The sequence below is a fragment of the Lepisosteus platostomus genome, chromosome 12 (genome assembly GCF_059453375.1).
Source record: "Lepisosteus platostomus isolate fLepPlt1 chromosome 12, fLepPlt1.hap1, whole genome shotgun sequence".
Taxonomy (NCBI): domain Eukaryota; kingdom Metazoa; phylum Chordata; class Actinopteri; order Semionotiformes; family Lepisosteidae; genus Lepisosteus; species Lepisosteus platostomus.
The window spans coordinates 2,687,770-2,711,077 of record NC_142622.1 but is presented as its reverse complement, the minus strand read 5'-3'; the positions used below and the strand labels follow the sequence as shown (position 1 = coordinate 2,711,077).

Sequence of the window (23,308 nt, the reverse complement as noted above, 5' to 3'; positions counted from 1 at the left end):
TGTAGGATTTTCAGCTGCAATGGCATGATGTCTCCAAGCAAACCAAAACTACAGGATGAGTTTATGTACAAAATTCTTATATTGTGGCAATAGCAAACTGCAGGTAATTATGCAAGAAAAAATACATTTTTTAATTGGTTACTCACTGCAAGGTCCCCTAGCTATTTATAGAAACTAAATAAAATAAGCCAAAACCTACTTACTTTAAAATTAAACCTTGTGGAAAATAAAAACTTTAGAAATAAATGATCTCATAGGGCTGACTCCAAATCCACGATTCCTCTAAAACCTACACATTCTAACAATGAAAATATATCAATATTAACATAAAAATACATTGAAACGTTGAACATGATGATATAAAATCATTCTGAACTTTAGGAAACAGCGATCCTCAAGGGAGTGTTTGAAACAGGCTTTCAGTGATGTTTTTGTACTTACAAAAGACTGCAAAGCACTGCCTCCAGAAGAGCTACAAGAGGAGACAAGACTGTAGAAAGAGGAGCTGTTGCCTCACTGTTTTGCTTTGATTTCACAAAAGGACATTCCTAAAGGCTATTAATTCAACTAAGTGTTTTAAAAAACTCAGTGGCTTGTGGATAGAAGGAGAATACATACCTTTGTGTAATTAAGCAGGAGACCATAAACTAAAATATTCCACTGTTTTGCTTCCTTTGCAAAGCCCCTGATGGTGACGAGCTCATCCATTCTCTTGCTGAAAGATGTACATTCTGACAAGTTCAAATGCACCTAAGAAAACATGAAAGACACCAATTAGACATAGAGCGAGAATGAAAGGGATCTGGATCTGCAAAATTTAAGGCCAATTAAACCGCATTGTTCGAATCTTCCAGTGAGTGTTAAAAAAGAAAAAGCCCTGTTTTTATTACATGCGCGTCAGGTCAGTGGATGTCCAATTTGCTCCGGTTATGTTTCTGTTTTCAAAGGAAAGAAATGTATGATAAGATCATTGTGTCTTTGTTATAACCTCCCTCGTTCACAAGTAACTTACCATCCACACATTTTTTCCACACCAGTTATTTGCTTAGGCAAATGATCCCCCATGCAGTTCATACAGAGCAGCTCCTCTGGGCCAGAGGGGCTATCTCTTCCTGTCAGGATGGCATCCCCCATGTACAGGCAGAATTAGTCTCCAGGTCTTGTATTTGCTTTTCCTAATGTCAGGGTTGACAGATATTATCTATGAACAACTGAATGCACAGACACGTACCTGTGATCTCTGTTACAGAGCGGCAGCGGTGTCTGACAACGCCTTGACACCAGTCAGGAAAGACTTCCTTTACAGGTGAGCTCTTTGCAACGGATTTGAACGCATCTCATTCAGCATGCGGAGGTGAGGTGTCATGTCTTTCAAGATCTTTATTAAGGTTAAGTGGCATGAAAATTCAGAAACACATAAAAAGGACTGACACTTTGCTATTTTCCTCAAAGAAAAATGGAAAACGAGCAAAACGTCAAACCAAAAACCCAGTTTTTACGGTCTTGCTTTAAGTTGAAATGACACGGGTGCGCATTTTAACAATGTGCAGATGCACTACTGGGAATATTAAACTAGTAACCCTCCTCACATGATGACGTGAAAGGCTGGATTATAAATGTAAGGCATTAATCGGACATTTATAACTGATTTCAAACTTGCCTACAAGTTACACTTATCTAATCTTATATCTTATTCTGGACACTTTTCCTGTCCTTTCAGTCTTGATGTAAAGCTGCATTTTCCAGCTGATGATAAAGAAAAACCTGCTGTAAGTCGCAGGTTCACCCCAGTAAAAAAAAACCAGCGCATCCCATGTGAGAGGGGACTCTCTTCCCGAATTGTGCCACCCAGCAGGGTAAACATGTGGCAGCGGCCCTCTGCCAGCTGCCCCATTCTGACAGGTCAGGCGGTGGAGCATGAAAGTGCTCAGCCAGTTGTGTCAAGGGTGATCTTGAGGTGGGCCAGACTGAACAAGCCCCTACTGGACCCTAGGTGTTAACACCCCAGCTCTCACACACAGTGCCCTTTCACGGCCAGGTAGGCAGGCAGGACTTAATTTAGTTTAATGTCTCGTCTAAAGCTTGACCCCTCCAATGACAGTGTTCTGGGTCACCACGCTGGGGATGTGGTTTGGAAACTCTTGACCAAAGGGTCCACCTTCTGGTCCCCTAACATCCCCCACAGCACCAACCTGGTTCTCCTTGATGGGCTCAAATCCCAGCCCTGACCTCTTCACTTTCTGAGACCTGACTGTAAGGTGGCAACGTAAAAAAGTCCAATAAAGTAAGGTAACGTAAGATAACTCGGAAAGGTCCACACTAAAATCCTCGCTCCACAGCCTCACTGCCAGTGCTCCTTTCCTTACGGAGCAGGGAGTGGAATCACAGGGACTCAGCCCACAGAACCGTTCCATTACTTCAGCTCGGTGGCTGCAAACTGCAAAGGTTTTCCAAATAAGAGATGACATTTATCCAAAACACATGAGTTACAGGCATTTTGTAAAAATGTTGTAAAAACTGGCAGTGCAACTGCTGATACTATAAAAATGTGAAGTGCTTTCAGGTTACAGAGGCCTAAATGTGTGGTCATTTTTGTTCTTCTATTACAGTACTCCTAGTTTGTCTAAAGTCAGGGAAGTGAATCCCAATATCCCTGCACTGCTACCTGGATTAGCAGTGGCAAATACAATGTTAGCCACAGACATGCACAGTGGGCAGTGTTATACAAAAATGATCATGCCCTTTGATTTTAAATATCTTAATATTTCAACCATACTTCATGGAACAGACCATCAGCATCCAAAACGCCTGACAAACGCTTGAGTTGCCTTGGTTAGGCAACTTGGTTGCCTTACAACAATACCTGTTGTAAGGCAACCAAGTAGAAAAAAACGGTTTGTCAAACGGTTTGTCAAGTGAACATAGATTTATTCTTGTAGTGCATCTCAGTCACAAGAATTAGCATTCCAAAAACATGAGGACAGGGCTTTGATCTATAACTTGTGAAGTTAAACACTGGATACTCTACAATTCTGTTGTTTTTCACTACAAATATAGTAGTTGTTCTTACAATCACAGAACTAGTGCTGGATGCCTTTATTCCTTCTATTCTAAATGTTGGTAAAGTGCTTCATGCTTAGCAAGTCACAGCACGCTGCTGGGGTATTCGAATTTCATGCCCTGCTCTTTTTAAAATAACCGTGTAATCTGGATGTTCCTTAAAATTCTTAAGATATTAAGAGTTTTGGCTTTTGGGGGGTTTTCTGAGCAAATCTAGAATGGTTGTGGTCAGAGATTTTTTTAATAAAATGCTACATTTTCTTTTGATTATTACCTGTCCTTTGGTTGTAATACAGCTCTTCTATTACTTTCAGGCAACAAACATACCTTTATTCAAGGAACTTATAAAGGCAAGCCCATTTCAGGAGCCATTAACACTATAACCAGGATGTTTTGGTCTGTATTTAGACATTTATTAAAATGTAAGCACAATCTGTAACCATAAGTGAACATAAGTGCATAAGCATGAACAGTTTATTATGCAGGATATTTTGACAGACAACAATGCAGCTACACATTGAGGGAGATACTGTGGAAACGCACTAACACCATAACGCTGATAGGGTTTTGTCATCTTCCTTAGATCTGTAGAGAATAAGGAACAAATGCACACACAAAAACAAAAGTGATCTACTCTAAAATGTTGCTTTTTCTTTTAGTGATGTGCATATTTAAGTCTCTATGTGAATGTTTTCACTGTTTCACTCCGATACCTATCTGCATTAAAAACAGAAGCTCTGATTGTTCACAAAATTAAAATTCTTTTTTATCCATGCTGTAAACTTCAAGGAAAAACAGATGCACACACTCACACACAATAGCACAAGTCTTCATATCAGCATGGGTTTCCATAAAATTAACCGTAAAATAAGGAAATGCCAGATGTTATATATTTATGAAGTACATTGCACTGAAATTCAAACAAAGTGTAGAGTGGAGAAAATGCAAGTCGGCAAGTCTGTTGTTCAATTTGTTGCGTAGCAGAAGTTGTTGTGCAGCTTGATATATGAATATACCCCTAAACCTTCACACCTCACAACATTTAAGAAATCTGTACAGTTTGTGTAAGCTTGTGCTCAAATCACACACACAAAATGTCTAAAACTTCATTCAGAGTTTTAGAGTTTAGAGTTTTCAACCACTGCTGTATTCTTGAGCAAAGGTAGTTTATCCAGATTGCCCCAAGTGTCATTCCCACCAAAGTGATGTGAGTCTCTTTAGATAGCATCATACATAGAAAATGTATATATGAGGTGCACAAGTAAAACCGATAAATTCATATGATAGATATGTGATAAGTGTGGATCTGTTCTGGCCATGGTCATTCATGGGCTGAGACGGCGCAGCACCCCACACAGAGGCGAAATTTGCTACAGCAAAACACAGGGTCTTCTCTGACAGGGGAGTTCTACACTGTCGACGTTTCAAGGGGGTGACGTCAGTCAGTGTCACTCAGATGTACACAAGCATATAGACTAAAAAAGTCACCTAAAACGTTCACTTTTTATTTTCTGAACATGGCATCAGATCCTCCCTTAACTTCCAGAATCGAGAATCGAGAAAGACACCATCTTCCTCAAGCACCTTCATGTTTTCAGGGATCAGGTTTTTTTTTTAAACCTTTCCATTCCGAAACGTGGCTCAGGGATAAGGACCTGAAAGCATTAGAAGTTTCAAAGGCTATAAAATTGGAGACGAGCAGCTAACTAGTGAACCAAAAACATTCCAATATTCAAAGGGCTCTGTGAAATCAATTGGCTTTAAAGTTGGCTTGAAGGTAAAGAATCCTGGTGCCTCCTCTGTGTACTGCTTTTCTGGGAACCTTGTGATGTGTAAGGTATTCCTGGTTTACTTCAGGATTCAATGAAGAATTTCCACAACACAGATCTTCTTTCTCCCTAATAACTGGTAACGCTTAAAGGTTAAAAGAGTAATTATCTGAAAAGATTTGTAAACAGAACACTAACACTAACAAGAAATTTGTGAAAAACGTTTTAAGATGTAGAGGTCTTTCTGTGTTATACTTGGGAAAACTCCTGATTGCTGTTCAGTGTTCAGGCAGTTAAGCAGTTAAATGTTGTTTTAATGTGTTTTTCTTAAAAAAAAGGCCAATGTACCACTGCATATGAAAACCTGTTATTCTTCAGCAAGCAACTGAGGTTTTGAACATCGTTTCAGCTCCGTCTCACACTGCTCCATGGTCGATCCCACTGCAGCACCCAGTATGTGAAGGAGCCTATTTGAAATAACCCCACTCTGACTGCAGCAACAAGCTGCACAGGATTACTCACCACAATCAACACTACAGGGCCGAGAACCGGAAGATCTGTCTTCCTAACCGTTTCTACTGTGTGCTTAATCTCAGGAAAACACGCAGTGCTGACCTGTAAGGAAGAGACACAAACTTTTAATTGGTGATTTTGAACACTCAGAGTTCTATTAAAAAGCACTACATACGTCCATTCACCCCTAAACCATCAACTCAGAACGAGGCACAAAGAGCATCGGATGTTGTTTTAAAAAATGAGGTAAAATGAACTTTAACTAGATTAATTCAGAAATAAATTATCTTGAGAACTTACTGTGATGTGTATCAAATTGTAGCTCTCTGAAACATTCTTAGCAAAGGATCCATCATCTCCACATGAAGAAGATATGATATCCACCTTCTTCAAGATAAAAAAAAAATCACATTCTTAAGCCTTTATTTTTTTTTACTAGAAAGTAGATATGCACTCAAAGTTTATTAGAGTGTCTAGATCAGATCATTCAGGCACTTTGTACAAAAATGCAAATCTTAACCTTTTTCAAGAATGCACATGCGGATCCCTTCTCTAAACAAGTGTCATTATTAATGGACAAAGGGGAACTCCCACTGCTGTACAATCCTGGCTTCTCACTCCTGCAGAACGGATCAAATCCACAGCGATTCCCAGAGGATCTGAACGTCAGCGCAGCTGTCAAAAAGAAGCATAACTACGTCCTTTGGGCTACAGTTCAAAGGCTATTGCAGGCCACTGTCAACCCAACAGCTCAGGTGACAAAACACCTGAAAGCAGACAGGTGCAACTAAAAGGTGTTTTTTTTTTGCTTCTGTGGTCTAAAATTCTGGCTAGCAAAATGTTAAATGATAACTCTAATGCAACTTTATTTGCTCTATCACTTATATCTCCTGAACTGTAACATCTACAGTATGCTGTGGACATGACGCTAGCTCACATGAGGGCTGAGACGAGAGCAACCCCAGATGTTGCATCCTCAGCTGCTGCAGGATGCAAGAAAGAGCATAAGAAAGGCCACAGATGAGATGAGACTTTTCTGTTTATTTTGGCACGGACTCCATGTCACTTTTACAACACAAGACAGGAAACTTCTCGGTTTTAAACACACTGCTACATCGTTCCCATTTGCGTCTTCTGGCTCTTGATTTGCTGTTGACAGCTTTCCGACAAGTGAAAGTCCAGCGTCTTCAGACAATTGTCAGGCACCAGTTTATTCACACAGATGTCCGCAAACAGACCTTTTCTTCAGTAACCATTCTTCTGCTCTGTACACATGCACAAAACATGTGAAATGTTTTCAGAGTGACCACATTTGTATACTGTAAATGTTGATGGATAAATTCATATTGGACAGGGAAAAACGTCATGCAGATAAAATTATTTTATTCTGTTCAGTAGAAACTTTTATAGCACAATGAGCTGAAGCCATCTTAATTATGCTTTTCTCTCCTATGCTTTAACATTCTATGGAAATGTTCTGCAGCAACTGATCTTTAGTGTTGTGTTGGAAACAAAGCAACAATGTCAAAACAAAGCTTATGGCATCAGAGAGTCTGGCGCACTCACAAGGGGGATTGAAAATATGAAATTTTCATAGAAAACACATGGAAAGTTTTAATTAGTTTAGAAAGATAACAGTATATGTTTCAGCAAAAAAAAAATCAATTTAAGCAAAAAATCCAGATACATGATCTTCTGAAATGATTTAAAGCAGGTGGAACTGGAGACTGAACAAAAACTCCATTGATGTTTATGTAAGAGCACAGAGGAAGCAAGAATCCTGCCAGAAGAGGGAATGCTCAGCTCATCTGATCCCACACTCGGTAACTTCCTTTCCGCTCAAAACTGTGACATCAATTTGCCTAGACTGAAGCACTGACCTCCGTCAAAGGGCTTCTCTCCTATAAAACTCCGCACCAAGCAGGTATCAAAATCATTCAAATATGAGCTTTTTATAAAGATCTTTGCTCACCCTGCCTGACTGATTACATGGCCTCTCACTCCAGAGTTCCCTTTAAGCTGAAAGGACATGAGCAAAACCCCTGAAGTTTTCTAAACCAGGACCCTAACACAGAAGTCAGCGCTAGCTCGTACTTTTATCTATAATATGAAGACATGCTGTGCTAGTTAACCATCTTCACTGGTGCTCATTAAACCTACAAGCACATAGTGAAATTAACTTCAAAAAGAAATGAACAAATGAAAAAACCTTTACAAGTTGTTATCTAGACACAGGCTAATGTGGATTCTCCTGTTCTATAAACATATTAAGAATTATATGAAATATAATTCCAATTAAAAATAAAACCAATAATACTTTTTGGAAAGGAAATACTTGGAAAGAAAATAAAAAATGCAATGTATTTTATTAAAAATGTCCTTCAAGAAGGAAGAGGGTGCAGTTTAAGAAATAAACTAACCATCATGTTGAAAATACTGCCCTGTGGGAGAGAGAGAAAGGATTTGCTGTACAAGACCGAAATTGGTCAAGATGTAGGAAGAAAAATCAGAAGTGAAATTCTTCTAATTCCAAGCCGGAAAAACACTTAAGTCATCCTACTTAATCACTGCTGGATTTCAGGCCAATTTACTTTAAACTACGGAAAATTCTTACAAATGAACCACTCTTGATTTCTGGATAAGACTTACAGTCAGATGGCAATTCATGTTAAATTATTATAATCTATAATTCAATATTTTTCTGAAATTACTGAGTTTTCATAATAAAGCACAGTAAAAATAAAGGCAGCTCTGACTTACAAATTTAAAAAAGCAATGCACAAGCAATGCTTACCAAACGAAAATCTAATGTTCTCTCAAAGTTAGCCGTAAAACACTACTTGTAAGTCCAGTAAGAAAACAAAATGTATTTTAAAAATACAGAAATGAAGCATTAAAATATTACCAAGTATTCCTAAATGCACATACAAAGAAAATCTACAAGTATTCTGGGCCATCTCTGTGCGGGATAATTTTCTGTAGTTTCCTCCTATCCAAAAATGTTCTAGCTCAGCTTCGTGAAAACGTCAAAATTAAAAGATCAGGAGCACAACCTGAAAACCTGTGGAATTCTTTCCACTGATTACTCAGACCAGCTAATTGTCCGTGTCAGTTGACAACACACTAATTGCTCACTGCAGGTACCTGCAAGTGATACGTGTAAACAGTAGCGTGCCACTCGGAGAACCTCACATCTTGCACAGAATGCTTCAGGAAACAAGCAAGTCCAAATTTGGAGGGGCCGATCCACTGAGTGGACAAATTACTTTCTGAGGCTTAAAGAGACATAACACTTAAGAAAGCTCAAAACAGTCACCCAGAGAAATACACCGTCAACTCTGAAAAGGCGAGACCAAGAGAGAGGAGGAACCTATACTGGTAGTCGCTGTACTGTAGGTGGTGCACTTGTGATTCACTGACCACTTTCCCAACAACACTGCAGTCTGCTGCTGCTGAGGAAAAGTGTATAAAGAGTTGCAAAATATTACTGCAGCAGTACTAGTGCACCAATATAAACTTGTAAGCTGACGCAGTTCCACTCTAAAATGGGACACTAAATGCTGACACGCAAGACAACTGATTTTGCAGCTGTGTGGCTCTACTAGTAAAGGTGCTTGCAAAGAGCGTAGGTTAAGGTCTACAATCATGGGTCTGACCCTGTGTCATACGACTAGCCGATTTTCCCTAAAAGTGACTGGGAAAAGTGCTGGCATCTTCCAAACGGAAGGGTGGGACTACACGGGCAGATGTGTCTCAGCTCCCAGCACCACAGTGACACTGTGGCCTCCTGGACACCCCCAGGCAAGGGGGGACACGCCTCTCCTCCAGTCAGCGAGTGACCCTCCAGTAGGAGGAGCTGCTGCCGGTGATGTGTTAAAAGACAATTTTCTCAAAGGTGGGAGGATGGGAGGCGTCTGCCCAGACTTTCTCATTCTCCCCTGTGTGCAGTGAGGGGGTTCATGGCTGTGAGCCGAGGCGTGAAAAACACACCACCGGCAATAATTGGCGATTCTAAAAAAAAAATGATTTGTCATAATAATATCCTTTGCATAAATTAGGGTACGATGCATGCGTGTACAAGATGTGCAATTCAGAAGGAAACAAGTGTGAATTAGAGCAGCTTATTTAGAAAGAGGACATTAATGTCTCCTGAGCAGCCCACACAAAACGGCCACACTGATCACAATATGTGGAATGGTAAACATTTGTGGCTATGACCTAATAGGAAAATCTTTTTTTTTTTTAAGAGATAACCATCATTGAATGTATATACAGTACCATACCATTCCTCCTGCAACCAAAATCTTCTCAAGGCAGTGACCCAGATGGATTGCCTCTTCATGGACACCTGTGATAACACAAGCTTTCTGGGAAAGATTTTCTGAAAGAGAAAATTAAAACCTTCAACTGTATCTTTCTGGCTGTGGCTTTCTTTTTTAAAGTACTTTACATATCTGAGAAATTAAATTAACAAGCACATTATGCATTTGTGAAAAGTTGAAAAGTGCAAGGAAGAAAAAACAGTGCAATAATGTATTGGTATCTTTAATACTGAAACAATTTAATGTTCATTTAAAAGTAATAGTTGTGTATTTGATACTTTTCCAAGTTATTTTTAAACTCTATATGGCTAGTTTTACAGATAATGGAACACAGCAGAGCAAACACAAACACAAGGGCCAAAATAGTGATCTGCATTCACTTATTTTGTAACAACAGGAGTGAAACTAATTCCTCCAAAACCTTCCATCTTCATAATATTTTCATTTCTTTTCAAGGTAAATCGACAAATCAAGCTACAATCATTCAGCTACAATGTTGTTTTTTTTTATCAACAACATTAAATGTTAAAGTCTCATCCTACTGCATGCTTAAAATCAGAGGATTTTTGTTGACACAACAAACATCAAAATGTTACTCTGATGTTAACCTTTTACATATGCTTTAGTAGTGTTTTTGGGCTGCAAAGAAACCTTTCATAAAAACATTTATGAAAAATTCCACAGAAGATTATATTTAATAAAAAATAAGCCTTGCGTTTATGAAAGTAAAAGGGAAATGTTTAAAGAGTGGAATTGAATGCACTGAAGAACACAGTATATAAAACAATGCCACAACAATTAATCGTACAGACTCTAACAATACACACATTATATATGGTATAATATTATAGAATAATATGTACTGTATGTACTTTAAAAATAAATATAACTTCCAGTTGCATGGGAATTGCTACAGTGACTGACTTGGCAGTCATATGGCAGAGTTCATCACACATCATCACGTCATCAACGCCACCAGGTTTCATCAGTTTCATACCAAACCCTCAGAGGCCGCAGGAGTACTTTCTAAACCAGATCACTACCCTCTTGGAGAAACACACCCCACAGTGCCAGCTGCTCTCCTATAAAAACTGCTATAAACCTACAACCTGGCATTATAGCTGCACCGTTCACTTGCACAGTCAATGCAAGCAGGCAGAGACAGGCTTGGAAGCCTTCAAAACTGATTGCGGTCTTCCCTTGAATGTTGTTTTATTGATAAACAGTTAAAAAACATACTGTACAGTGCTCAAAAGCTCTGAAATAAGTACCCAATGCTTTAGAGAGGGCAAGCTGGAAATCTCAGTCTAAATTCCTTAACTGAGCGCGAAACAGCACTCACAGATTAAAGGCTATTTATGCCAATGAAACTGGTACATCAGAGCAAACAGGGGAGTAAGTTGATGTTAATGTAACCAGCTGACAAAGTAGAGGCACAGGGGTCAGGAGCTGTGTCCTTTTGCGGGCGGGCAGTAAGTTCCCTGCGACCAGCTGCAGTACTAGCTGTCCTGCGCCATCCTGTGAAAATGGCTGGAAACCCACCCATTGTGCTGTCACAACTTTTAGAAAATAAACCTTTAAATAAGGTTCATATTCCCTGTGAACTGATTCTCGGCTCACACCAGTCATAAGTGTAATTCTCATAGGCAATGCAGTATCTGTGAGCTATACTAGCCAGTTAGTGCACTTGGTTCTCCATGATGTACAGTATGTTAACCTGAACTCCTGGTCAGGCAGTGTCTACTGGGAAGCGTTAGGACAGGGTTCCATTAACAATGACAACAAAATCAAATGGTTAATTTTCTTACCAGTGAAATGCTGGTGTTATGACTTAAAATGCTGAATAAATGACTATAGTACAACAGTTTATAGTTTTAGTTTTTATTCTTGACTAGTTTCCTGATTACTCCACAATCAATGTTACAGAAACATAGCCAACTAACAATTCATTCTCGGAATATGATTGTATCAAATGAAAGTATAATTTAACTTTTAATAAGGAGCATGTTGTTTTGTACTAAAACAATGTGGCTCACCTCCCACTGTGGCTCCGCCTGCCTGCTGTAATTTTATAAGAATGTGCAACAGAAAACATTTAATTAACTTTAAAGGGAACAAAATATTTTTTTTAAAAAAAGTATTACATTTACAATAATATTTTCTCATAAAACCAAAATTAATATTAACCTTTGCCTAATTTAATTTAAAAAATGAAGAGCTATGGACACAAGAGTAAAATCATTTAAGCGACTGTCTATTTCTAAATGGTTCACTAGCGAGCTCCAGAAATGACAAGCTTAGCTCTTAAGCTACAATTTAACTTTGTGGGGGGGGGGGGGTTCCCAAAGATGAGACAAAGTACTGTCTGTCAGAAATAAAAGATTTACTTATTTTTTGTTTTGTAAATGCATTGGAGAAAATGGATCTGTGTCACAAAACTGTCCAGAAGTTAAAAACTTAAATGTTTAAAAAGTGAGTTCTAGGATAAAAAAAGTCACACCACAGCCCAAACCTCTGAATACCTGTAAGTGTTTAACAATAGGAAATTCACCATTTTCTCAGAGACAGGATATCTGATGTTGCGCTTTGATAGAAGTGTGGCACCTCTCTCAGATCCAGGGTTCCGAGTTTGATTCCTAGGTTAGCGTGGGTATTCGGCAGGTGCTCCTGTTTCCTCCCACCTCCCACCTCCCAGAGATATCCAGGCTAGTGTTGATTCGCTGCTCTAAACTGCCCCTTGCCTGGGGGGTTTCAAGAGGATTGAACACATGGGCAGTTTGCACTGGCTATGGGACTACAGAGAAACCAAACCAGGAGACACTAATGACCTAAATTAACCTCCTGACACCTGTGACCTTTCTGATGTTTAGAGCAGAACTATTTTTAAAAGGCCGCAGTGTGCCGCAAGGCTATTTATGATAAAATAATTTAGCAATTACGTTATACTATAATTGAAGCAGTAATAGTTTTTCCTCTCGTTGGGAACTTGGTTCAAGTTCTTAAAAAACTTCAGTCGTTTTGGCTGTTTAGGCTATTGAAGAAATAAAAAGGCAGTCAAAGGCATCATTTCAAAATGCATTACTTGATTGAGACAACTCCCCAGGGTATTTCAATTGAGACCAAAGACTAAAGCACAGATGAGACAAAAGTGAAATATGGCCATAAACCAAGCACTGCGCATCGAACCTCACTGTCACGCAGAGGGTAGAGGGGTGATGATCTGAGCCTACTCGGCAGCCACAGGACCTGGATACCTCACAATCACTGAGCTCACCATGAATTTCTCTCTATACCAGCGCATTCTAGAGGACAAAGTGCATCACACAACAGGACAGCAATCTAAAACACACCAGTAAATCTACAACTGAATGGCTGAAAAAGAAAAGAATCAGGATTTTGGAATGAACAGGTCAAAGTCCAGACCCAACCCCATTGTGATGCTCTGGCACAACCTAAAGTCAGCTGTGCATCAATTCATGCCCTCAAACATTACCGAGCTGGAGCAGTATTGTGAGGTGGAGTGGGCCAGAATTTCTCCCAGGCAATGTGAGAGATTCTTACAGGATACGTTTACTTCAAGTTACTGCTGGTAACACACACTGCTGAATCACTTACTTTTTCACACAAAAACTGCGTGCTACTGAATGCTGGCTGATTAGTTTGTTTAATTAAGAATAAATTGTGTGTTATCTGTCATATGATGTTAAATTTATGTATTTTTAGGACTTGATGAGGACTAGATGAAGGTCAGACATGTCTTAATATGCAAAATGATAAAAAATCGTAAAGGGGTGTACTTTCTTTATCACGTCACTGTACGTGCACATGCCTTCTATATATGTGCCCTCCAATTCAATAAAAAAGAATAAATTGCACTTGCCATTTATTGTACTTCTATAATGATTTCATGTCATGATTTATGAGCTAATTTGTGGAACACTAGCTTTTAAAGAGCTTCCAAGACTAATTTTAATAAACAGGTTGTTCGGCTTTTATACTTTAGCAGGATAATAACCTGAAAAATGAATCTGTGCACAATTTGAGGGCTGTCTGCCTCACTAACAAAGAGCTGTTATTCTGTTGTTGTGAGCCCACCCAGGCCTGCAGAACGTGCCCAGGCGGACACACTCTGTAAACATGTTCACACGCTGCCAAGACTAACAACGCTTTAACTTGGTTTACACAGAGAGAACACACAGGCCAGTTCTGAGGCATGCCATGCCTTCTGATGCTACAGTGCACCCAGCTGTTGAAATGTTAACCCAGTTTATTGAAATAATTAAGCCTGATCCTTCCCTGCATTTATATATTTGCTTCACACAAAATACCATCATAAATCATAAGCCTTTAAAACTAACAAAGCGACAGACTCGTCTGGAACACAATCACTTGCAAATTATTTTAATCATAAATTACAAAATTTCATATATACTTCCCAACACACGCACAAACCTTCTTCCCTTTCCAAAGAGTAAAAAGGTCAATCTCTCTGCTGTGACTAATGCATATGATTCGTGATATAATACACTAAATTATTTATTATATATTAATTATTTAATTGACAGTTTCCTCTGAATAAAGGATAAAATCCCTAACCTCTGATCAGACTGGCAAAGAAAATGGCATATATCAAAATCACCTTATACAAAACAGTTAACATTCAAATACGTTTTTTTACAGTATTTCTGACATTATTTTGGTCAGAGTAAAAGGAACAAGCTTAAATGTATTTCGAAACTTAATTTAGTCCTTTTAAGGTTAGTGATGTTAAATTAAAAATATGCTTTAAGTATATTTCTTCTTGTAAACATCAATGCCTGTGTTACTGCCTTTTTAACTTATCAATTCACTTAGTTGCAGATATTACTGATTACTTGATATTAAACACAAGACTAATCCCCAAACACTATACACAGTAATTCTGTAACACTGATTAAAGGGATATTGGTGATTGCATTCCTAATTACATCCAGAATGGTGATGGTGAAATCTGCCCTTTTAGGGATTCCAGTGAGCTGAAATGTGCAGACAGTATATCAAGCCCAAAGACGAAAGACTGTAAATGTTCAGCATATAATATAATTCAATTGGAAACAAACAGAAGTAACACTGAAATATTAATCTGCAGTTTCCTTTTAGTGCAAAAAATATAAAGCAAGTCCTGTAGCCGAGTCATGTCAATAAAATCTCGATTTATTAATGGGTGATCATGTGAAGAGAGCTGATCATTCATATAGGTGTTGGTACTGACAGAACCCATCTATCTGCTGTATTACCCCCACATAAGCCTGGACCCAAATGCAACACCAAGGGCCAATGTGGACGTTTAATACTTGTAACAGAAAAACGTTGAATCTCAGCTCACTCAGTACTCTTAGATTTATTTACCAACCACATTTTTTCCCTTTTGTATTCAAATGTAGAATCCGGATACATTTTGCTTTACACAGCAACAGTAGGGAACAGATGACGGACACAATATTTCAAGTGTTTCCCTTCAGAATCGTTGGCCGAAACTATACAAACAGTCACACAGTCACAACAATAGCTGTATATAATTTATTTTTTCATGTATCCGTCTATTCACCAGCATTCACCAGATCTTCTGCCACCTGCAACACTGAGAAAACATACCAGCACACAGTAACACGCCAAACAATGACATATTGCAAATGGAATGAGCCGAGGCTGATACACAACAGCAAATCAAAAACAAACACATACCCTTAATTATTGATTCAGCTGCAAATAGATCCCGTTTGTAGGTTACCTAAAAAAACAGAAAAACCCAGTTAGAATATATGATAGAATATTACTATATATATAGAATAAGGCAAAGAGGTCAAAATCCAATTAAAGATGCCTTTGAACATTTCATTACAGATCAAAATACTGTTAGAATATAATTGTAGTGAAATACACTGATATTTTAAGCTGTGTTTTTTTTTAAAGCATTAAATATTTTTTTGCCATCACAAACCCGGATATAACCCAACAAACAGAAAAGTTGGTCATTAAACACACAGCAATGCAATCAGCATTTTAAGATACTTAACGCTTGGTTTTGCTGACCTACCTTCCTGACAATCTAAAAATTTCAACCTCAGCATATAACAAGCATCATGCATTCTATCTGCCATGGCTTGACTGAGTCTTGAGGTGTTCCGTCCAGAGAAGGATGTGCCAAGTAATGACTGCTAATGAGGAGTCTGCTCACTCTATGAAGGACTCTGCTTCTCTCCAGTCCAACTCTGTGTTGTACCACAAATTCCAAACACTTCACCCAAACCATTGCTAAATGAAAAATGTATTAACTGCCTTTTTCCCACATGCATAGGATCTGAGACTATATTTGTACCTTTCCAACAATTATAGTTTACAATTACATTGAGAAAAATGCTATGCTGCAAAGCCTAGCCACAATTACTGCTTTACGACCTTAAAAAGACTTTAATTATAATTTATACCTGCTAACGACAATATACCACTTCCGACAAAGCAATACCCAGTAATGCAGTACTTGTATGAACACCAATAGACCTAAAGTTCTTGTTTTGCCTTCTATTTTTACCTCAATAGAGATCTAATCCTTTTATAAAAGATGCAGTTTAAGGTTGCCATGGCAAATAATCGATTTTGAGTTGTACAGCTCCCAAGGCCATAAACATTCTTTAAAACTGGTAAAAACATGAATCTGACTCTGGATCTGAATCTGCTTTTTTTTTTTTCCTCAAGCAACGTCTGTGGAATAAGGGAAGAGGATAATAGCTGGAAACCAAGCGCGTGTTTGATGATAAATGGAAATTAGTTATAGAAATTGCTCATAAGGGGAGGGGATCTGACATGATTTTATGACTTATGATCTGACTTAGTGCCAGGTAGGTTCTATAGCACAGAGATGAGGTCTCAATAGCTGTGTCGGCAACTGCCCTAGAGGGGCATGAAAGAGGCCGAAAACTACTAGGACTGGCCCAGAGCCATCATCTGCGGCTGCCTGGTCTAACTGCGAGACTGGCTTAGGAGCAAGGACCTGCACTGGGGGAGGGTCTCCTCGCACCAGGCGAAATTAACCTCTAGACAGGACAGACAGGAGGTAATGAGCTAAATGCACATCTCTGGGAAGCCAGACCTGCATCATCAACCTTCCTGGGTCACGGTGAAGGTACTGTAGAGCAGTGTATCAGGCTGACCGGGTAATCAAGCAGTTTGAGATTTCCTCACCAGATCGAAAGTGAATACGCTTTGGCAACAATAAAACGCAGAGGAAAATACTTGAAATCAGGTTAAAATGTAAATAATACCAAGATTCTGGAGGATGAGATACTCCATAAGCGAAGACTAAAGATGCTTTAGCTATCAGAGATCAGGAGATGTAAGCACTACTAAGTGCTATAAATGTGGCAGAACCATACATTCATCTAATGTCCCCCAAACCTAGCTAAACCCAACAATGAAAACTATGATCTGTAAATAAAAATTAAACACAAATGAAACAATAACAATAGAAAAACAGATGATTTTTCACTGAAATTTTGTCCATCCATCCGTTCATTTCATCCTAACCACTTCCTCTAGTTCAGGGTCACGGGGAAGCAGGAGTCTATCCAGGCTATAGCAACAGGCGCAGGGCAGGGTTCACCCTGGACAGCACGCCAGCACACTGCAGGGCAGGCACACAGACACAGGCACCCACACACCCACAGCAGGGCCAGTTTTCCCCAGAACCCAATGAACTCCCCAGTATGTCCTTGGACCGTAGGAGGAAACCGGAGCTAAACTCTACACGTATCTCTAAACTCTAAACTCTACAGTATCCCAGGTCCAGAATAGAACCCAGGGCTGCAGTGCTGTGAGGCAACAGTGCTAACCACTGCACAATTTATTGTCCCTGATTTTGTACATTATTTAACTTTCTATTTTATATTTATTACTTTTTTGTATCTTGCTAAATGTTTGGAAGCAGACCTATGAAAACAGCATGACAGGGTCACAGAATGCTATGAGGGATATTATTAAATAAAGCAAAGTGTTTATTTTGTATAGAATGTGTATCAAAAATTCAAAACTGCAGCATTTCTTCTGCACACATGCCGTACATCTTACCTTCCACAGACTGGATGGTCCTTCGATGAGCTTAGCGTTAATGCCAGAATACTGCAGTACAAGATGTAAGCATTCTGTCCCATACTCAAAGTCATAGTCACTGCACTGTGAACACAAACATTGTTTCATTATATACAAGACAGGCAAGGACTTTGTCAGTGTCATGCAAACATACTTTTCTACTCTCTTACACAAATGCATAAGTAATGTTGGTCTGCGCTGATCTGTTCAGCCAAGCTGCCTTTAGGTAACAGTGTTTGCCCCTGTCATGATAAGCATGTTTTTAAAAAGACAACAGCTTATCCTTTGTGGAAACAGGAGAACTGGTTATTGCACTTTCAAAACCAAGAAAAGATCACTCTGAAGTAATTGCAAAGCTAATAAAACACATAATGATTAACTATCTTAATTACCTTTGAGAACAGTACTATATATTATGCCTTCTTTCTAATTTGAAGATTTTTGTGGTGTACAGTTATCTATAAAAAACACCCAAGGTGTTACTGTTTAATATCGCCACCACACTTTTTTTTAATAAGAGGCTTAAAAATGTGTTGCACATTTTGGTCCAGATTTTGTAGTCAATATTTCAAACCATATTCTAAGGAAAATGTGTGTTATATATACTGTGCAATGTATATATGAATAGGATTACTGTACTGTTTGACAGCAGTACACTATACCATATTCATATATACCGTATTTGTCTCTCAGGTCTTTTCAGATGCTTCTTGAAGCTGTGAGTCAAGTTCTAAAGCATAACATTTCACTCTTCTAATAAAACTTTAAAACCTTTTTCTGATGAAAGTGCACCATTTTCAAAACCAGCAACTGGAACTACAACACCGACCATCATTACTCCATACATCACCTCGCTCCTTGTTGAGTTAATTTCACAGCACAAACAGAAAACCCAGTATTTCCTCATGTTTTGCAGCTGTACCGATTAAAGCATGAGCATGACAGCTGGTCCACAAACACCTACTGTATCTGTTCTGACTACAATTATAGAAGATAAAAGATAAAAGATTCCAAACCCCAGCTTCTAAAATAGAAAGGGATGAAACGGAATGTACTGTACCTGGTTTTATTATATAGAAGCAAACCAGTGAAATGCATTGATACTTGAAAACTCTTAAAGCAATTTAGTCCCTAGTATTTTGTTTTCTACAAAAGCTTACACTAATCCCAAGATTATGTGTCTCTTCATTGTCTCTTTCCTGCTAGTGCTTACATAAGTGTCAAGTATGTCAAAGTTTTATACACTACACTGGCTGTTTTTATACACCCTACCAAGAATTTAACCAAAATGGCCCGGAGCATGGAGTTGATGGATACCTTAGACTTTTACACCATTAACGGGTATTAAATGTCAGATTGTTTTTTAGATTTGAAGATAAAAACGTAATTTCGGTTTGATCTGAAAATGCACGGTGAGTGTTATTATTAAGAAAACAATGTTGCCATTACAGCAATGTATTCATTCGCCTGAAGAAAGGTGTGCGGTATTGTCATGCAAACGTCTCTCTCTCTCTGTGTGAAATATCTCTGCAACTGTGCATCCAAAGAACTTCAGAATCAGAAACGCAGAAACGTTCCAACATGATCTGTACGCAGACTTAACAAGTAATTAATATTGGTCAGCAAACCCATCTCAAAGTCGAGAGCAACACTTCTATTGAATTAAAAGAGATTCACAAGCCTGTTAGTTTACAATGTCATAATGCCGCTTCATGTCAGCGTAAGTTCTGTTGCCTCATTCCCAATCGCAAAACATGGCATTGCACATACGTGAAGATGTTGTCTCTTTCGTGATGTAAAGTTTTACAAGTTACCATGCACATTCTACTTTTACTGTGATTTGAAAAGCATTCGGCAACGCTGATTCTTTCTAAAAACGAAATATAAAAGTAGAGATCCAGCCCCCCTTAAATATCAGGCAAAAAGCTATTACCTGACTGCTGAAATACCTCCACAGCCAAAGAAAACTACATCTGAGTCCCTGTAGTGTCTCAACTGTGACCCATCTCAGAGGCAGCAGCAACCACCTGGCCTGTCAAGGACTATGCTCATCAGCTAAGAGTATGCATCAGCAGATGAGGACATAGTTGCTGCTGAATGGAGGAAATGCTCAACACTAGCTGGAGCATAATTCATATATTTATTCTACAAGTGTGTTCTAAGTGACCCCAGTTCAGTTCTGATCAACAATATTCATGAGTACAACTTGGCAAGTATGCACCATCATCTACTACAATTCTGTGAACAAATCAATTGGTACTTCTATCACACTTAAAGATCATTTCAAATTAGACAATTCTACAAAAATAAACTATAAATAACAAAAATGTTAAATTACAACACTTCTAAAATGACAAAATGCTAAATGGTGCGACAGAAAAAAGGAAACACAAGTCACTGTTTGAAAACAGTAATAAGCAAATTAAGTTTAAATTCTGACACTTTGGAGGCTGAAACATAGGTGCTTGCCACAAACTTAAAACTGTTTTTTCTTAATAAATTCTCACTTGTAATGTAACTCATTCTGCCAAAAGGTCTTTCTTCTGTGATTAGCATTTCAGCATTACACACCCGAAGAGCCAGGCTACACTCACACATTTCACATGATCTACATGGGTATATCAGAACCAAAAGAGCTACAGTACCCAGGCCATTGTACTGACAGAACCATTACTGATCATACAATAAACAACAGAGCTGCCCCAGAAAGGCAAAACATAAGAGTATCTTGTCCACACTGACCTAGGTGTATACCAGGAGGAGAGAGAAACACAAAACACAAACAAGCTCCAAAGTCAGATTAACTTTTTTTTTTTACAGAAAGTGACAATGAAGTGTTTTTTTTTTAAATTGCAAATTAACAGGCTAATTTTTTTTTTCCCCAGTGTGTGAACTGAAAGTACAAGCAAAGCTAGTAGTCTCTAGTGCCTGTGCTGTTCTGTTTACAGTTTTTCTAAATGCTGTACAACATTCAGATGGGCTGTCTGTTTATTATCGATGGGTACTAAAACATTTCCATGATTTGGAAATTAAGGAAAAGGTAAACATCCTATCTTGCATCTAACAAGATCTTGCATAAGAACACAAATGCTGCAAACAGGTTATTCTACTCATCTTTGTTTTTTTAGTTTTTAGAAGCTAATTAAACCAAGACACTAATGTAGCAGTCTCCCTGAAAGACATCAAGATGCGAACTGTGACGAGATAGCCAAGCAGTTGCTTCAGGCTTCCCAACACTCTTTGTATAAGAAAGGGTCCTACAGTACAGTTCTGGTATTTTCTTCATTTTGATATATGAGCTGTACTTTCTTCACATTAAAAAATAAATACTTGATTCAGAGTAACTTCAAAGGACTAAACCAAACAGTTCAAACCCTGTTCATGGGCTAAGCTCATAAACACAGTCCTCTTCCTGACCCCTTCTTCAGACTTGATGATGTTTTGTAGAGTGATTACCAGAGTTATGCCCTAATACACTGAGAACACAGGCCTAAATGAAAGTTTCTAAGACAGCTAATCTTTTCAAAACTATACAAGTCTCCGCTCTGCAGCTCAAGTATGTAATATTCCGCCAAAAATGAGCGATTTTTATTCTATAAAAACAGCAGAGCATGTAGCTACCTTGTACACCTTCATTATTAATTCATACAGCTCTTGGCACATGTTGAGAAGAAAAGAACAATGGAAGGTAGGAGAACTGGCATAATGTCTTCAAAAATTATATATTTCAGTTTTATTTTGGTTCATCCAAGCATAACCAAGGCTGACAGCCTTATGGTTGTTTGTATTTGTGGTCTACAAAACAGCACAGAATATGTTAAACTATTTGCATAAAACAAAGGCATGGGCAGTGATGGCCCATAGTGCTTCATTAATCAATTACCTAATAGCAGGACGATCAGGCAACCAATTGCTTTAAACAGACCCCCTGTTCAGAATTTGCACAGGGGTTTTCTGTGCTATGAGGCAGTTTTAACACATAATATTTAATATAGTAGACCTGTGACATTTCTAGCCTTAACATTTCTAGAACTTCTCTATTACTTTCAGTTTCTGACTATACTATCCTGTCAGTAGCTTGGTTAAATCCCAGTGACTTCAGCAGAGGGATGAATTCTATTTTTGAGCATCTGGCATGACTCACCTAGCTGAGGGAGGCCCTGACCCCAAACCCGCCCTCAGTACTGTGAGGATGAAGCTACTGTATAGGGAGGTTTGCTGCAGGGGTACACGCAGAGGGGGTGTGGAATGCAAGAGTAATATACAAAAGGAAGACATGGGTACGAGACTTACAGTACATACAGTACGCAGGTGAGCGGAACTGTGCGAGATTAGGATCCAACCCTCCTCCTGATCCTCTGTTATAAACGCTTCACTACTAGTAGGTTTTAATTGTGAAATATAAAGACTAATGCTACAGTTCTCAAATAATTAATAGCAACAAAGTTAGGAAATATTCCTCAATAATATAATGGATATTTGAAGAAAAATATTTCTTGGAAGTTAAAAATGTAGTCGTTGGTTTTCAGATAGCATGCAAGCTACAGAAAACATCTTTGTTGTGCTTGTAAAGTAACTTTTTGCAGTTTAAACACATAAAGCAGCAAAACAGGTTGTTGCATCTTGGTTTATTATCATTATTTTAATGAAAATCAACTTGCTTTTCACATCCCAACAAATGTGTCCTTTTGAGCTACCCTCAGATTAACCTGCTGTGTAATAACAAATAAGTTAACAGTGTCTATCAAAGCCTGTTGGATTAAAAGTAAGGACAGCATGCACAGTGGTTGGCATTGCTGCCACCCAGCACTATGGACCGGGGCTGCTATCTGCAGAGAGTTTGTAGGTGTGGGTTTCTTCTGGGTACTCCCATTTCCACAGTGCAAAAATATACTGGTATTTTAATTCAATTCAATTCAACTGATTTTTATATGGCGCCTTTCACAACAAGGTTGCCCCTAAGGCGCTTAACAATGCACGTGACCGTACCGTACATGTTGTGAATACAAAACAGAAAAGACCAGAAGACAACGGAGGAGAGGAACCAGAAACTCCTGAGTAAGGAGAAAAAAAACCTCTAGGGGTCAAAGGTCAACTGGCTCACATCATACAGAAATAAATGAATGAGGGTATTAATCCATCCATCATGTCTTCTGTATGTCAGTACTCCATGCAGATCTCTGTATCTCTGTAGGATAGCTATATCCAATTTAACGGGCTTCTGGGAAAACTGCCCCTGATGCGTGCCTGGGTTAGTGCCTGTCTGTCCTGCGATGGACTGGCGTCCCGTCTAGGGTGTACCCCGCCTTCGGCTTCCCCCACAGCCCTGAACTGGAAAATGCGGTTCGAAAATGGACGGATGATTAAAAGTACTGTATGTTAATGCAAACTAAAAGCAAGTCAAACAGATTACTTCTTTCATGCCGTTCTGATTATGTTCTAGTTCTGATTGTAGCCTGCATTTTGTTTGAATTTTGTACAAGTACTGCAGCAACCCTTCGTTTGAAGAACTCTGGTGGT

General features: G+C 38.7%; 1 protein-coding gene and 1 long non-coding RNA gene across 6 annotated transcripts in view; one reads left to right on the top strand and one right to left on the bottom strand.

Annotated features, from left to right (window-relative positions):
• Positions 1-9,754, top strand: part of LOC148650858 (uncharacterized) — a 28,806-nt gene extending 19,052 nt beyond the window's left edge. For 3 of the 4 annotated variants that reach the window (XR_015925590.1, XR_015925588.1, XR_015925591.1), the window contains 2 exons: positions 1,250-1,306; positions 9,590-9,754. This is a non-coding gene — a long non-coding RNA (uncharacterized LOC148650858). Of the gene's footprint in view, positions 1-5; positions 104-1,249; positions 1,307-9,589 lie in introns of all 4 variants that reach the window. The other variant, XR_015925589.1, reaches the window with a different exon arrangement.
• Positions 1-23,308, bottom strand: part of crppa (CDP-L-ribitol pyrophosphorylase A) — a 53,666-nt gene that overhangs the window by 25,055 nt on the left and 5,303 nt on the right. The window contains exons 4-10 of one of the 2 annotated variants that reach the window (XM_088600445.1): positions 17,768-17,872; positions 15,389-15,434; positions 9,626-9,723; positions 5,643-5,729; positions 5,352-5,444; positions 619-750; positions 204-289 (exon numbers count right to left, since the gene is read on the bottom strand). In XM_088600445.1, the coding sequence (XP_088456571.1) occupies positions 236-289; positions 619-750; positions 5,352-5,444; positions 5,643-5,729; positions 9,626-9,723; positions 15,389-15,434; positions 17,768-17,872 (615 nt within the window). In that variant the 3' untranslated portion in view covers positions 204-235. The remainder of the gene's footprint in view (positions 1-203; positions 290-618; positions 751-5,351; positions 5,445-5,642; positions 5,730-9,625; positions 9,724-15,388; positions 15,435-17,767; positions 17,873-23,308) is intronic. The other variant, XM_088600444.1, reaches the window with a different exon arrangement.